The 14,448-nt window shown below is 28.5% G+C and overlaps 2 protein-coding genes across 5 annotated transcripts in view; one reads left to right on the forward strand and one right to left on the reverse strand.

Moving 5' to 3' along the window:
* Positions 1-14,448, reverse strand: part of LOC136081937 (polyubiquitin-B-like) — a 74,164-nt gene that overhangs the window by 51,088 nt on the left and 8,628 nt on the right. For 3 of the 4 annotated variants that reach the window (XM_065800377.1, XM_065800378.1, XM_065800375.1), the window contains exon 2: positions 7,382-7,402. The gene's annotated coding sequence lies outside the window, so the exon portion shown is untranslated. Of the gene's footprint in view, positions 1-7,381; positions 7,403-10,635; positions 10,670-14,448 lie in introns of all 4 variants that reach the window. The other variant, XM_065800376.1, reaches the window with a different exon arrangement.
* Positions 13,058-14,212, forward strand: LOC136081466 (uncharacterized). The gene has a single exon (XM_065798780.1). It carries the CDS (start codon positions 13,058-13,060, stop codon positions 14,210-14,212), a length of 1,155 nt encoding a protein of 384 aa, XP_065654852.1.

Here is a 14,448-nt window from a genome sequence, read left to right on the forward strand (position 1 = left end):
AAGATTTTGAATACTCTCAGGAAAACAATAATAAAAAGTGTAAAAAAAAACGTAACTGACGTTTATTATGCATAACAAATCTTATTTATGAATTCAACATGTTTTCTTTAGAGTATAATGAATTATTTGAAGTATACATGTTTTTTAAACAATTCCTCTTACTCAAGTAACATGTTACTGATTGTTTTCAAAACTTAAAATGATCAAAATTTAGAACGGTTGTTTTCATAGAACTTAGATTTGGTTTATTATTTAGGTTCATGTTAATTGAACAGTTTTCTCTTTGCGTTAGAAATGGGTAGATAACCTGACTATTATTATAGCTACTAGATAGAACCCATTGCTATTAGTAAGTATATTGAATATTGTAAGTGGGTCCGAATTATATCCAGTTCAGATAATCATATTACTGTTAGCATAATCAGAAAATCCACTTGATGTTAAGCTTATCTTCATTGATGAAAAAATATTACAACACAAGCAGAATATTTTAAATGATGAGTTATAATATAAAAGTACCATTTTTCATTTTAATAGAAAAAAAATGTGTCACTGAAACGTCTTCATTGAGAATTTCTTTTATAATAAAAATCTTTATTAGTTTTAGTTGATTGCTCTAACCAACAACATCTACTCTTTTCAATTTAAATTTTCAATTTAAACAGGCCAAGTTGCCGAATCTAATATGTCAAGATATCGCCAAGATATGCAAACAAGTATACCAATAGACAAGTATTAATTACAGAACAGAAAAATAAGCTAGAAGCTTATATTAAAAGATGCTCTGAATTAATTTTTGGAGTTAAATATGTTAATATTGAAAAGTTGACCTATGAGTATGCGACAAAGAGGCGACAAGAGTTTATGGCAAGTTACCCAACATGTTATCTTAGAAAGCCAAAAAGTACAAGCTTGAGTAGAAGCACCAGTTTTAATAAATTTAAAGTGGATCATTTTTTCAAAAACCTTAGTAAGGTACTGGAACAATACACACTTGCACCAGATAAAAAATTTAATCTTGATGAGACTGGCGTGACAACCGTAGCAAAACTACTGAAATTTGTTTCCACTACTGGAAAAAAATCTCACAAGCTGCCTCAGCTTAAAGAGGAAAATTAGTCACCTTTGTGGGAATTATTAGTGCATCTGGACAAAGTCTGCCTCCTGTTTATGTCTTCTCCAGGATTAGAAATGTAAAGGACTTTAGAGCTGATGCTCTAGTGCTCTAGTATTAAGATTAGCTCTGGGAAACAAATCTGGCTGGATGACTGCCGAGTTATTTCCTTCTGTATTAAAACATATAGTTAAACATACGCGCTGCTCTCCTCACGATTCAATTTTGTTATTACTTGACAGTCACGAGTCACATGTTAGCCTTACTAGTATTAAATGCTGCAGAGAAAGTGGAATTGTGCTACTAAGTCTCGCTCCCCATACAACTCATCGAATCCAGCCATTAAATATTCGAATATATGGGCATTTTAAAAGATTTTGTACAATTGCATGTAATGACTAGATGGTGTCTAGTCCTGGGAAAACAAAATCTGTCAGAAATATTCCTGAACTAACACATTGTGCTTATATAAAAGCTTTTACAAGTAAAAAATTTTAAGTAGTTTCAAAAACACTGACAATTGGTTATTAAACCGCTTGGTTTTTACTGATGCAGGTTTTGCTTCAAATGCAATTACTGACTCACCCTTACCTAACGAAACTGTACAAGAAAGTAAAACTCGTCTAGCTGAAAATGATGAAATTTTGCCAATCACACCATCCCGCAGTCGTTATCAAAAACAAAATAATTCTAAGCATCAAACCAAAATAACATTCTTATTCTTCTTATCCTGGTTGAGTTTTATTAAGTGTGTGTTATAACTAACCTGTTTGTATATTTTAGTTTATATATTATTCTATAAAGAATAAAGCCTTCTATGTTGGCTCAGAATTAATTATAGGCTATAAACATCCCTACACTACAATTCCATTCTTCATATTTAAATAGATAAATATCTAAGACTGGAACAATTTGACAGCAATCCCAACTCTGCATCCGTTTCTAAAGAATAGTATCACTGGTTTAGAACTTTTATAAACTTTATGAAAACTATGTAAGCAGAAGATAAAATAGATGTCCTCATTAACTAATTATCTACTTTCGTATTCAATTATATTGCTGATATTGAATCATTTGATGGCGCTATAGAAACCCTAGAAAACTTATTTGTAAAATCTAAAATTGAATTGATTTCCTGACATAAGTTAGCTTTACGTAAACTGTCATCCAGAGAATTTATTGATCAATTTTTGTAGGCCTTACGTACAATCAGTAAAAATTGCAACTTTAAACAGGTTTCTGATTCAGAACATTGTGAAGAATACATTCGTGATTCATTTATTAGTGGTCTAAGTACTTTCATATTTGCAAAACACAAAACGCAACGACTACTAAAAAACTCTACTCTTAAACTTACTGAGGCCTATAATCAAGCTTGTATATTGGAAAACGCTCAAAGAAATAACTAAAAAAACTCACATACAGAGTATAGTAATGTTGCTATAACTAATAAACATACGGAATGTTTATTAGTTTCAACTAAGCCTAGTGGACTTTGTTGTTTCTCTGGACGTAAACATCACCCTCAAAAAGTATGTCCTGCCAGAGACGCAGAATGTAACAATTGTCGCACAAAAGGACATTTCAAGAAAGTATGCAAATCATCAAAGAACTCTGTAATGTGTGCTGCTGCTAACTTCCATGCATTAAGTTTAGCCTGGATTACTTGCTCTTCTATCAACTCACTCAATTCAAATGTTTATATATTTATTACTAAGGCCAAGGTAAGAGCGCTTCTTGACACTGAAAACTCTGAAACATTTATAAGCAAATTATTATGTGACACTTTAAAACATAATATACTCCCTTCTAATAAAATAGTCTCTATCGCTAATCCTTCCTTATCTTTTCAAGCTATAGGTAAAGATTTAACTAACTTCACTTTATTTGCGATGAAATTCTCTAATATTTACTTTTTGGTAATACCCAGCTCTTGCGAAAAAATCATACTTAGTAGAGATTTGCTACAATTACACTAGTCTTCATATCATTTGCCGTGGTAAAAAAGATTATTCAAAAACTTGTTCTCTAAATAATATTACAATAAAAGCTAGCACTCTTTTTCCTTTCAAGAATGTAGACCGATCGCTTCACCTTCTAGACAATATAACTCAGAGGACAATCTTGGTTCAATTATTTCTAGTTCCAAAAACATTTGGAACTAGAAATAATTGAACCAAGTAACTCTGCTTGGCGTTCACAAATAGATGTTACCAGGAATGAAAGACATAAACGCATGGTTATTGATTACTCACAAACAATAAATCGGTTTACAATACTTGATGCTTACCCTTTACCTAATGTCAGTGAATTAGTTAACTCTGTTGCAAAATATTCATTATTTAGCACATTTGATTTAAGAAGTGATTGTCACCAAATACCTCTCCTACAAAGTGACAAGTATGATACTGCCTTTGAGTCGAATAGACATCCTTTTCAATTTGAAAGAATTCCTTTTGGCTTCACTAACGCTAAATGCTATTCAAGAAAAAAAATTAGAAGACATGATTACTTGCTTGTATGACGTACATTTAAAAATAAATATGATTTATTTAGAAAATTTCTTAAAGCAATGTTTACATTTAATGAAGAAAAGTCTATATTGTCTACTACGTTTATAACCTTCCTATGTTTTAATAAATAAAGTGGCTCTTTTTCACCTGATCCAGATTGCTTAAAGCCATTAATTAAAATGCCTGATCCCACTGATAGTGCTTCTTTCCGTCAAGTCTTTGGTATGTTTTCATATTATTCCTAATATATCAAACATTTTTCTGATAAAATTCATCCTTTATACCTAACTTCAACCTTTCCACTGTGAGCTGAAGCTATTAAACGTTTCAATTAAATGAAAAAGTTATTCTCTGAGCAGCTCTACAAGCTATTGATGAAAGTATACCATTTGAGGTGGAAACAGATGCCTCGGATTTTGCTATAGCTGCTTCCCTTAATCAGGCTGGAAGACCAGTTGCATACTTTTCTCCTAAACTTTCACCAACTGAAGAAAAAAATTCTTTTGTTGAGAAGAAAGCTTATGCTATTGTCAGACCACTTTGTAAAATGGAAACACTGCCTTGTTGGTCAGCATTTTACTCTAGTCATCAACCAGTGCTCTGTCTCTTTCATATTTGACAATATCAAAAGTGGAAAAATTAGGAATGACACGATTCTTAGATGGAGGATGAACTTTTTTGCACAGCTGCAATATAGTCTATTGCCCTGGACGTTACAATTTTGTTGCTGATGACCTCTCTAAATTTTGTTGCTCTATGAATATAAACAGACCCTCTGTTAAGGAACTACATAAATCTCTTTGCCACCCCGGATTCACCAAAATTTATCATTTTATAAAATCATAAAATCTGCCTTTTTCAATTGATGATGCAAAAAAAAAAAACATTTTTTTTGTGTCAAATTTGTGCTGAATTAGAACGTAAATACTATGTAAGCAATTTTAACCACATCTTAATAAAATCTACTCAACCTTTTTGAGCAACTAAGCATAGGTTTTAAAAAACCTATTCTATCTTCATCTAGCAACAAATATTTTTTAATAGTTGTTGATGAGTTTTCAAGATTTCCATTTGTAATTCTTTGTCATGATATCACTACTTCAACCGTAATTAGATGTTTAATTCAACTTTTCACTTTATTTGACATCGCAGCTTATATACATTAGGATCGAGGCACTTGCTAAATTTCATTAGAGCTCCACAATTTTCTTAATTCTGGAGGTGCCAAACTGAGTAAAACTACTCCTTATAATCCTCAAGGTTATGGTCAGTGTGAATGATGCAATCGCATAATTTGGAAAGGAATTTTGCTTGCCCTCAAATCAAAAAAAATTACCTACCATGAACTGTGAACATATTTTACTTGATGTCCGTCTTTACATGGTTAATTAATTTGGGTCCTGTATTGCTATAAAGGCATATTTAACACAGCAAATAAGAACCTCCGGTTGAAGAGGTTAAGCTTTTAGAGGCTAATAGTAAATATTCTCATGCAAGAATGCCTGATGGATGTAAGACCACTGTTGTCACAAGACATCTTGCACAAATGGCTGATATAATCAGTGATAATGACGGAAATACTAACTACAAAGATAACTCTAATGAACCTGATACAATTCCTTCACCTGAGCCTCTCAATCCTAAAAGATCTCAAAACTTTTCTATTCTCTCTCCAACAAGTCCTAATGGAATTTCCATTTAAGAATCAGTCCCTCGTTGTTCAGTAAGATCTCAGAATCCTCCTAAATATTTAAATGACTATATTAAAAATATTTGAACTTATTTATTTTGTTTTATTTAGTATGGTAGAATGAGCTGATTCTTATCTAAATATGAGTACGCTAATGAATATTAGTGCGCAGAGTTACCCATTTTGCCTATTGTTTGTATTGTTACTTACGGTTCTGCATTCTGTAAAATACACTATTTCTTAGTTTTTTAGTAGTTTCTAGACTTTTGTTATGCGCGGTTACATTTTCCATGCGGTCTTTCGAGTAAAGTCAGCTAGCGAACTAGAGATGATGTACTTTTATTCTCAAGAAGAGTTGATGTTGTTCATTGTTTAAAACAAAAATTTAAATAATCGTTTGTTTGTTGTTGGTTATTTTTATTTTTCTAATTTTTATAGCCTGTTTTCATTTTTTAGAAGAAGTTAGAAATAAAATGTCTGGTAAAATAGTTTTTTTAGTACTATCTAAACAGGAATACTGTAATTTATCTAATCTTCTAAATATGTAATTTAATAGAGTTAGTGTCGTTTCACTTTCTTTTTTAATAGCTCTTTCTAGACTTTTCTAAAAGCGTCTCTTTACTCCACTTTTTTTTTAGAAGAAGTTAAAACTATAATGACTGGTAAAAAAATTTTTTTTAGTACAATGTTTCTTTTTTCGTAAAGTGTTTCAGTTTTGTCTTCAGTCTTTTTAAATCATTTTAAGCAAGTATTTTTCATTTTTCAGAGCAGTTAAAAGGAGCTGAAAGCCTTTTTAGTAAGTATATAGTGTATTGTAGTTTACTTATAGTTTATATTAGTAACATAATTATATTAGTTTATTTATTGTTTATATTAGTTTATATAGTATATAGTAGTTTATTTATAGTTTATATTAGTAAGTTTATTTATAGTTTATATTAGTTCAAGTTTATTTATGGTTTATATTAGTAAGTTTATTTATAGATTATAGATTAGGATTAATGAGAATAAAAATAATTTTTTAGACAGGCATGCTGACAGCGACTAAAAGTAAGTTTTATCATTTGGATTTTATTTGAGTACGAATGTAGCATTAGCGATTTTATTGTATATAATTTTATCTCAATTTTTTTATTTTTAGACAGACAGGTAGAACTCAATAAGGACTTAGATTTTGTAGATTTAAAAACTTCTTTTGAATATTCTTTTAAAGCATTGAATATGTTTTATATGTCTTAATAAATTTTGTCATTTAGGTGTGGTAGCATCATCAGTTGGTGCAAATAGTAATGTCTTTTATTTTATTTTACAGCAAATAGCAATGTCTTTTATTTTATTTTAAAAAGAATCAGTAAATATTGTTTATTTAAACATAATCATCAGGATAAAAAAGATAAGATAGATAAAATAGCTTTTTTATTTAATATTTTTTTATTTAGTTACAACTTCAATTGCACCAGCCACAACAGGTAACTTAGTACATTTGTTTTAATATACTTGAATTACATTTGTTACTTAAGTTTTCAAGCAATAAATATTGTTTATTTCAACATTATCGTCAAGATTATATAAATAAACTTTTTATTTGATAATTTATTTTAGTTGCTTTTGGATCAACTTTAAATAATGGTAACTCATTAATTCATGTTTTATTATAGATAAATGTAGATAAAAAAATGTAAGTTGGAAATTTTTGTAGATTTAAAAGCAGTAAGCTTTTTTCTAAAGGTTCTTTCTATTTTTGGATTAAATCCACTATCACTACATTTGTTCTATGTTTATATAATGTACTTTAATAACTTTTGTCATTTTGGGGTTTGTTTTTTATTTAATAAAAAAACAAGCAATAAATATCATTTTCATTTAGCTTCATCGACCTCATTATCCTGAAACTGAATAACTTTCTTTTGGTAGTTTTTTTTAGGTAAAACACTTTCAAAACATTATAACAGCGTCCTAATTTTTGTAGATAGTAATGAAGTAATAAGTAAGTTTGATTTTATTAAAGTATTTATGGTTTATACTAAATTACAAACTAAATTAAAAACAGTATGCCTAACTTACCAAATCGCGTTTGAAGGAGAACTAAAAAAAAAAAAAAAAAGTAAAAATTAAAAAAGAAACTTAACCAACAATTTATACATATATGTATATATATATATATATATGTATATATATATATATATATATATATATATATATATATATATATATATATATATATATATATATATATATATATATATATATTTATATTTATATATATATATATATATATTAGTATAAACACTTATCTAATTTTTTAATATTTTTAACAATTACTTAGAAAATATATCTATGTTAAATTACGCCTGGTTGTAGAAAATAGTTATAGTTTAATGATAAGGTTGTAGACTGTTAGAGCAGATTATAGATCCTTGATCTATTTAATAACCTACTAAGAAAGTAAAAATTTACTGTCAGTTGTTTTGTTTCTTTTTCTGTTTAGTTGACAACAATGAAGAGAGAAGTAGTATGTTTAAAAGGATTTTTATTTTTTTATAAAGTAACTAAAATGTTTTTTAAAATATTGTTGTTGACTTAAAAGTAAAACAGTAGGTTTTTATAATTTTAAACAATTAGCCCAAAAACTTAGGTAAAACTTAAAATTATATTGTCAATAATAGAGAAGAAATTTAAAATTCTCAGTAAGACAGCTTAATATTTTACATCAAGTTAGTTTAACTAAAATTTATTTTCTTTAGTTGATCAAGAGAGAGCTAGTAAAGGTATTAGTTACATTAGTTTAGTGAATTTATTTTTAAAAAGTTAAGTAGATATTTTAACGTCTATACATTTAAGTGCTTTTATTGTTTTGACACAGAATTGAAGACTGAAATAAGTCAGTGTTTTTGCTATTAGATAATTGTTAATAGGAATTTGTTTATTTGTACTGTAACTGGAATTTTAAAACTTCAAGTACTTAAGCTTTATTTTTAGCATCCTCTTCATCCTGTGAAACTGGTGAGGTTATGCTTTATATTTTGATTAAAAAAAATTGTAAATATTTTTAAATTTTATTATATCCTTCTATTTGTAATTTTAGAGTTGTTAACATTTGAGGAATATCAAAGATATCGCTCCCAACACCCAGGGCCTCCCTCGGAGAGGTTCTTCAATAAGTGGCAAAGTAATAGCGGTATGGATGAGCCATCCTTCAAATGGAGGGCTCATCCATACCAGGTTTTTTCTTCGGTGACTTATTTTTTTTTTTTTAATTTTGTATTTTTTTTTTTAATTTGTAATTTTTTATAATATACTGTTGTATATTTGGTTTGTTTTTGTCTTTTTTAATTGAAATTTTATTTATTTTTCACCAATTAAACTTAAATATAGTTAAATTGATTCACTACCCAATCATCATAATATGATGCTACATTCTATTTGTTAAAAATAATTAATTGGTAGTTTAATTTATTGAAAACACTGCTTTTAAAATTTACCATAAACCAAGACTGTTTAGCTATATAAATGCAATTTATTTATATCTTTTTGATTTTTTATCTTTAATGTTTTTAGTTTGGCTTTTTGAAGCATTTGTTTTTTTGCTTTTTAGTTAAAATTATTTAAATCTATTGTAATGTCTTTTAAATTTAACTAAAGTTTACTAAAAGCCAACGTGAAATAACGTCATAAAACAACATCGACAAGTTGCATTATGACAGCAGTTTAAGTATGACAACAGGCTACCGAAAAGCAGGTAAATTGTATTCCAGTTGTTGTTTTTTTGTTTTGTTTTTCTTTTATGTCTACTTATCTGTTAAAATTTTTATTTTAGGTTTGTCATATGACGCATTAATGCAATATAAAAGATCAAAGTTTATATATTTTTTACAATTTGTTATACACATGGTTGATTGTAAATCGACTTTTTTTTGTTTGAAACGTATTTGTACTCAATTGCTTAATTATTTATAATAAATTTATTTAGTTGTGTGCATTTATGGTTTTAAAGACAATTTCCTTTTTTAAAGAAACATGTATCAAGGGGATACCAAAAAAATAATAACTCATAAATAATTTACGTTCTCTTCATATTAATCTTATTAATTAAAGTTCATGTTATAAAAAATATAACAAGAATTTAGCTTTAATCTTTCGTCAATTTAAGGTATGATGAAGTGTTAATATTTTGTGTCAGTAACTAAAAACGTATTGTATTGAACTTAGTAATGTCTAGGAAAATGGTTCTGCCATACACTGATATTACCTATGTCAGTTGTAAATTACTTAAATAACGTTAAATAATTGGTAAATTAATTTATTTTAATTTTACAGATGGTTTAATTTTTTAATTTGAAGGCGTTTTTCTTACAGGGTATTACTTAAGGTTTCGCAATTTTAAATTGTGGAAAACAGCCACGATAAATTAAGAAGCAGACCGACCGTAACCCGTATTACGGGTTGCTTTCTGCTAGTTAGTATTATTATCCTTGTTGTGTTTTATTATGTGTATGCTAAAACTAACCTGTTTGCATATTTTTAGTTTAGATATTATTATATGAAGAATAAACCTTCTATGTTGGCTTAGAACTAATTATAGACTATTAAATTCAATACACTACAACAGCGAAAGTGTCGTTTCATCCCTTCATGACGATTCTGATAACGATTTGAGTGATAATTTGGAAGATATTGAAGAGGTCTGTAAGGAGGATCTGAATAATAGGGATTTTGTTTTAATTTGATTTAAAAGTAAAACTAAATTGATAAATTTTGTTAGCGAAATTTTAATGTCAGAAAATACAACCCCGTCTTTTAACTACTTTTTTTTTTTCCAGATATTAACGACATAAGTGAAATTAAAAAATAAGATATTGTAACCAAATTTAAAGCTCCTTCAATGACTGTCATTACTTAGCTAACTGATCTAAAAAGTAAATATTACTAAAAAAAATTATTACTTCTGAACTTGAAAAAGTTTTATATGCAAAAATATGTTAAGCGGCTTAGTGCTCCTTACTTTCCCATACCACTCTTTATTTGTAAATTATTATTAATACCCGAAACATTGCTAGATATAATATCCTTAACATTTACGCTACGAAGCTTGTTGCACCATCTACATTCTCCTTCTAGTTATTGATGTTTTGAAGTTGTGGCTCATTCATATTTTTTTCAACATTATTTTCACATTGGGACTTACCATTTTAATTGCATATTTTGATTCAAGTTGAGTTTAAAATGACAAAATTTTGCCTCATTAAAAAAAATTTATTTAATGCTGTTTTTTAGATCTGTTTTGTTCTTTTTAGTGCGTTACATTTATAACAACTTACTGACATTTGAGGTAGTTAAATCATGTATGTATATCTAAAAAAAATGAAAATAGAGTTATAAAAATGTTACTAAAACTGTTAAAAAAATAATTAAAACTAAAATGTTGAAACTATAAAACAACAGAATTACTCGCGAGTCTTTAATAAAAGGGCGGGACATTTAATAATTTTTGGAAAAATTTTTTCTGCACCCCAAGCTTATTATGACTCTCCCGTTTATCAATTTTTACTAGTTATCAAAAATAAAAATTAAAAAATCAATGAAAATTACTGAAAAAACAAAAACTTTCAGTGCAAGCAAGCTTTAAAATAGTCAACCAAGTAAATATCGATTTGTCGGAAATGAGCTTTTAATTTATTACTTGCCAAAGTAAAAAACTTATATGAGCATATTAAATCCTATTAAAATTATTATAAAACAGCTGTTAGAAAATGCGCATTTGACCGCAAGCCATGCTAGATTTAAATATTTTATGCGTGTTTTGTAAAAAAGATGAGTTTGGATTTATTAACTAAAATTTATTATAAAAAATACTTACATTGTTACATAAAAAAATTACCACAAACCCATTTATTAACCTCCCTTCCCCCTCCCGCCCTATTTATTAGATCTGGACTAAGTTTTTGCCTCCACACTTTCTATTCAAACCCTTGCCCTCCCCCCCCACCCCACCTTGTATTATGGACTTAAGAGCAATAGGTTAAAACAAATAGTTACCAAATCAGTCATATTTTTATTGTTTCTATTCGATTGGTTTTGAGATTAAAACTTTTTGCTAAAGGAAATTTTGAGAGAAATTCTATTGTCATTCAAATGGAACTTCATTTGATTGCAGTTCAAATTAAACACTCATTTAAACCTGTTCTCGATCATAATTAATGGTTCATTTTTATTTTCTGTCTTGTTAATGTTATATGTTGGTGAAGAACTAGGAAATATTCTTCGAACTTCTAATAAAATAAGTTTCTAATTGAAAAGCAATTTAGTACTAAGAGATTCATAAGACTTTGGCTTATAGTGCTATTTTCTTATAACCTACTTGGTTATGAAATTACCTAGTTTTTAAAAAGAGCCCCAGAGTACCACACACTAAGAAATAAAGGTAAAACGGGGTGTTTTTATATACCCTAAGGTATATTTACCGCTGCTTAATCCTAATATTGAAATTGAGGTAGATTTTTTTGCCCTAGGGTATGAATTTCGCTACTTTGTAATAGGGTTTTGAAAAAACACCCTAAACGCAAATCTAAAAATAAACGGCAAACCTTTTATTAGCAAACTAAGGTAGAAAATTCTACCTCGGCTAGAGAAAATATCTACCTTAACATTTTCTACCCTTGCAAAGCAAAAAAGCACGACAAAATGGTAGGATTCTTAGGTGGCGAGGATATGTGGATGAGGATATTCTTAGTATGCTATATATTATATATATTAGGGTGACCATACGTACTCTTTTTTAAATTATTATACTCTTTTTCAAGTAATATTTTTATTGTATCTCTCTTTTTTATTTAAACCACTAAATATTCTTTTTTTTAAACATTTTATGAAAAAACTTTTTTATTTGGCATGTTATCACTATAATGTTTTGATGTATGTAATATTATAACCGCTATAGTTTTGATATTAAACTCAATGTGTTTACATAAACAGAAAATGTACATTTTTTTAACTGACGTTTTGGCTTAAAACTGGGTTCAATATATATATATATATATATATATATATATATATATATATATATATATATATATATATATATATATATATATACATACTTTAATTATTTTGTAATTTTAGTCAAAAAATAATTCAGATGTCTATATATATGTGTAAAGTCATTTATTGTCGAAAACACTTTTTCTCATGTCGTGATCTAGTTAATCATATGCTTCTTTCGCATTCTGAAGATAAATTCATGAATTTAGAGTGTGGCATTGGTGAATGTAAGTACTTGTATAAAACAGCTAATACTTTTAAATGGCACATTAATAAGTGCCATAAAATAGCTGTTGATGAATCTTCACTCAAAAATACAGACTCCGAAATATTGGACAGTCAGAAAACAGAGGAATATGATGCCAGGGAGTGTGAAGAAAATCTGTTTTTAAATATTGACGTGTCCTTAATGCGTGATTTTATGGATTTTAGTGAATGCTTCTCTAGACAATTGTGTCACACTAAACTATATTGTAGAGAAAAATTTATGCTTCCAAAATCAGTAACAAAGCAAATTTTCGAGCAAGTTCAAACATTGTTTGACTTGTATCAAAGCAGTATTTCTTCAATAAATCGGGTTAACTTAAACATTGTGGAATTGATCGGAAACTAGATTATGTGTATAGACAAATTCTTGAAGAAGATTCTTTCTATGAACGTATTTCAAAATCAACATCCACCGACCATCTAATGGAATCATATATGAAGTTAAACCTTGACTATGTTCCTCCAATTGAATATAATATCTCACCAATTGACAATAGATTTATTGTTACGTTAGAAAATAAAAATCAAGCTAATACTAAATTTCACTATGTTCCTTTATTGGCAACTTTGAAAAGTTATCTAAAACGTGAAGATGTTTGGAGTAGTTTTCAGCATAAAAAACAGGTTAGTGATTATCGACATGACTATCCCGATGGTTTGCTATGGCAGTCACGAATAAAACATTTTTGCTGTGACTCTTTCATCAGACTACATTTCTATAGTGATGAACTTGAAATATGCAACCCGCTAGGAAGTCGAGAAAGAACTCATAAAATAAGTGTTTTTTACTTTATTGTTGGCAATATTGAGAGTAAATATTGGTCATCATTGAACCACATTCATTTAGCACTGATTTCAAAGTATAGTATAATTAAAGAACACGGCTACGCACTAATTCTACAACCTTTGTTGAATGATTTAATGATACTTCAAATCGAAGGTATTAACATTAATGTTGAAGGTATAACACACAATCTTAAAGGCTCCATTGTTACATTATCTGGTGATAATTTGTCTGCACATACAATTGGTGGGTTCTCTGCATGTTTCTCGTCTGGCCGTATTTGTCAAAATTGCATGGTACCACATATTAACATTCGTAATATTAAAACTGAAAGTCAATGTATTTTAAGAACTAAAACCAGTCATGATTATCATGTTAACTCTGTGTTAATTGATCCAACTCTGATGCCTGTGTATGGAGTTAAAAAAGAATGCCCATTTTCTATCTTAAATTATTTTCACCCAATTGATTCCATGCCCCAGGACATATTACATGACATATTGGAAGGACTGATGAGTGTTAATTTTAAAGTTGTTATAAAAGGCCTTGTTAAAGATAAGTTTTTGACAATCTGTGAGCTCAGAAATATACTAAAAAATTTTAAATATGGGATTACTGAACGCTGTAATAAACCATTGCCTTCAAAAGTTCCACTTAATTTAGTATCAAGTAACAAGCATATCAGTGGAAAGGCTGTGGAGAGGTGGTCATTATTTTATCATCTTTCGTTATATATCGGAAAATTGGACCTTATGAAAACGAATATTGATTGCTACATTTGTTATGCAGAAAAATATGCCAAATAATTCTTTAACCAGTTATTGATATAGAGTGGATTCCTGTACTCACCCACCTTATTGCTAGGCACCATGAGTTATTAGCACGATTAAACCCAAAATCATTTACACCCAAGATACATTTTCTTGTTCATTATCCACGAATGATTTCCCAATTTGGTCCTCTTAGATTACTTTGGTGCCTAAGATTTGAAGCAAAACATCAATATTTTAAACAAATTGCTCATCGTGTGAAAAATTTTAGA

The sequence above is a fragment of the Hydra vulgaris genome, chromosome 06 (assembly GCF_038396675.1).
Source record: "Hydra vulgaris chromosome 06, alternate assembly HydraT2T_AEP".
NCBI lineage: Eukaryota > Metazoa > Cnidaria > Hydrozoa > Anthoathecata > Hydridae > Hydra > Hydra vulgaris.

Coding starts and splice junctions, on each gene's coding strand:
- LOC136081466 (XM_065798780.1), top strand. CDS start 13,058: ATGAAGTTAAACCTTGACTATGTTCCTCCAATTGAATATAATATCTCA.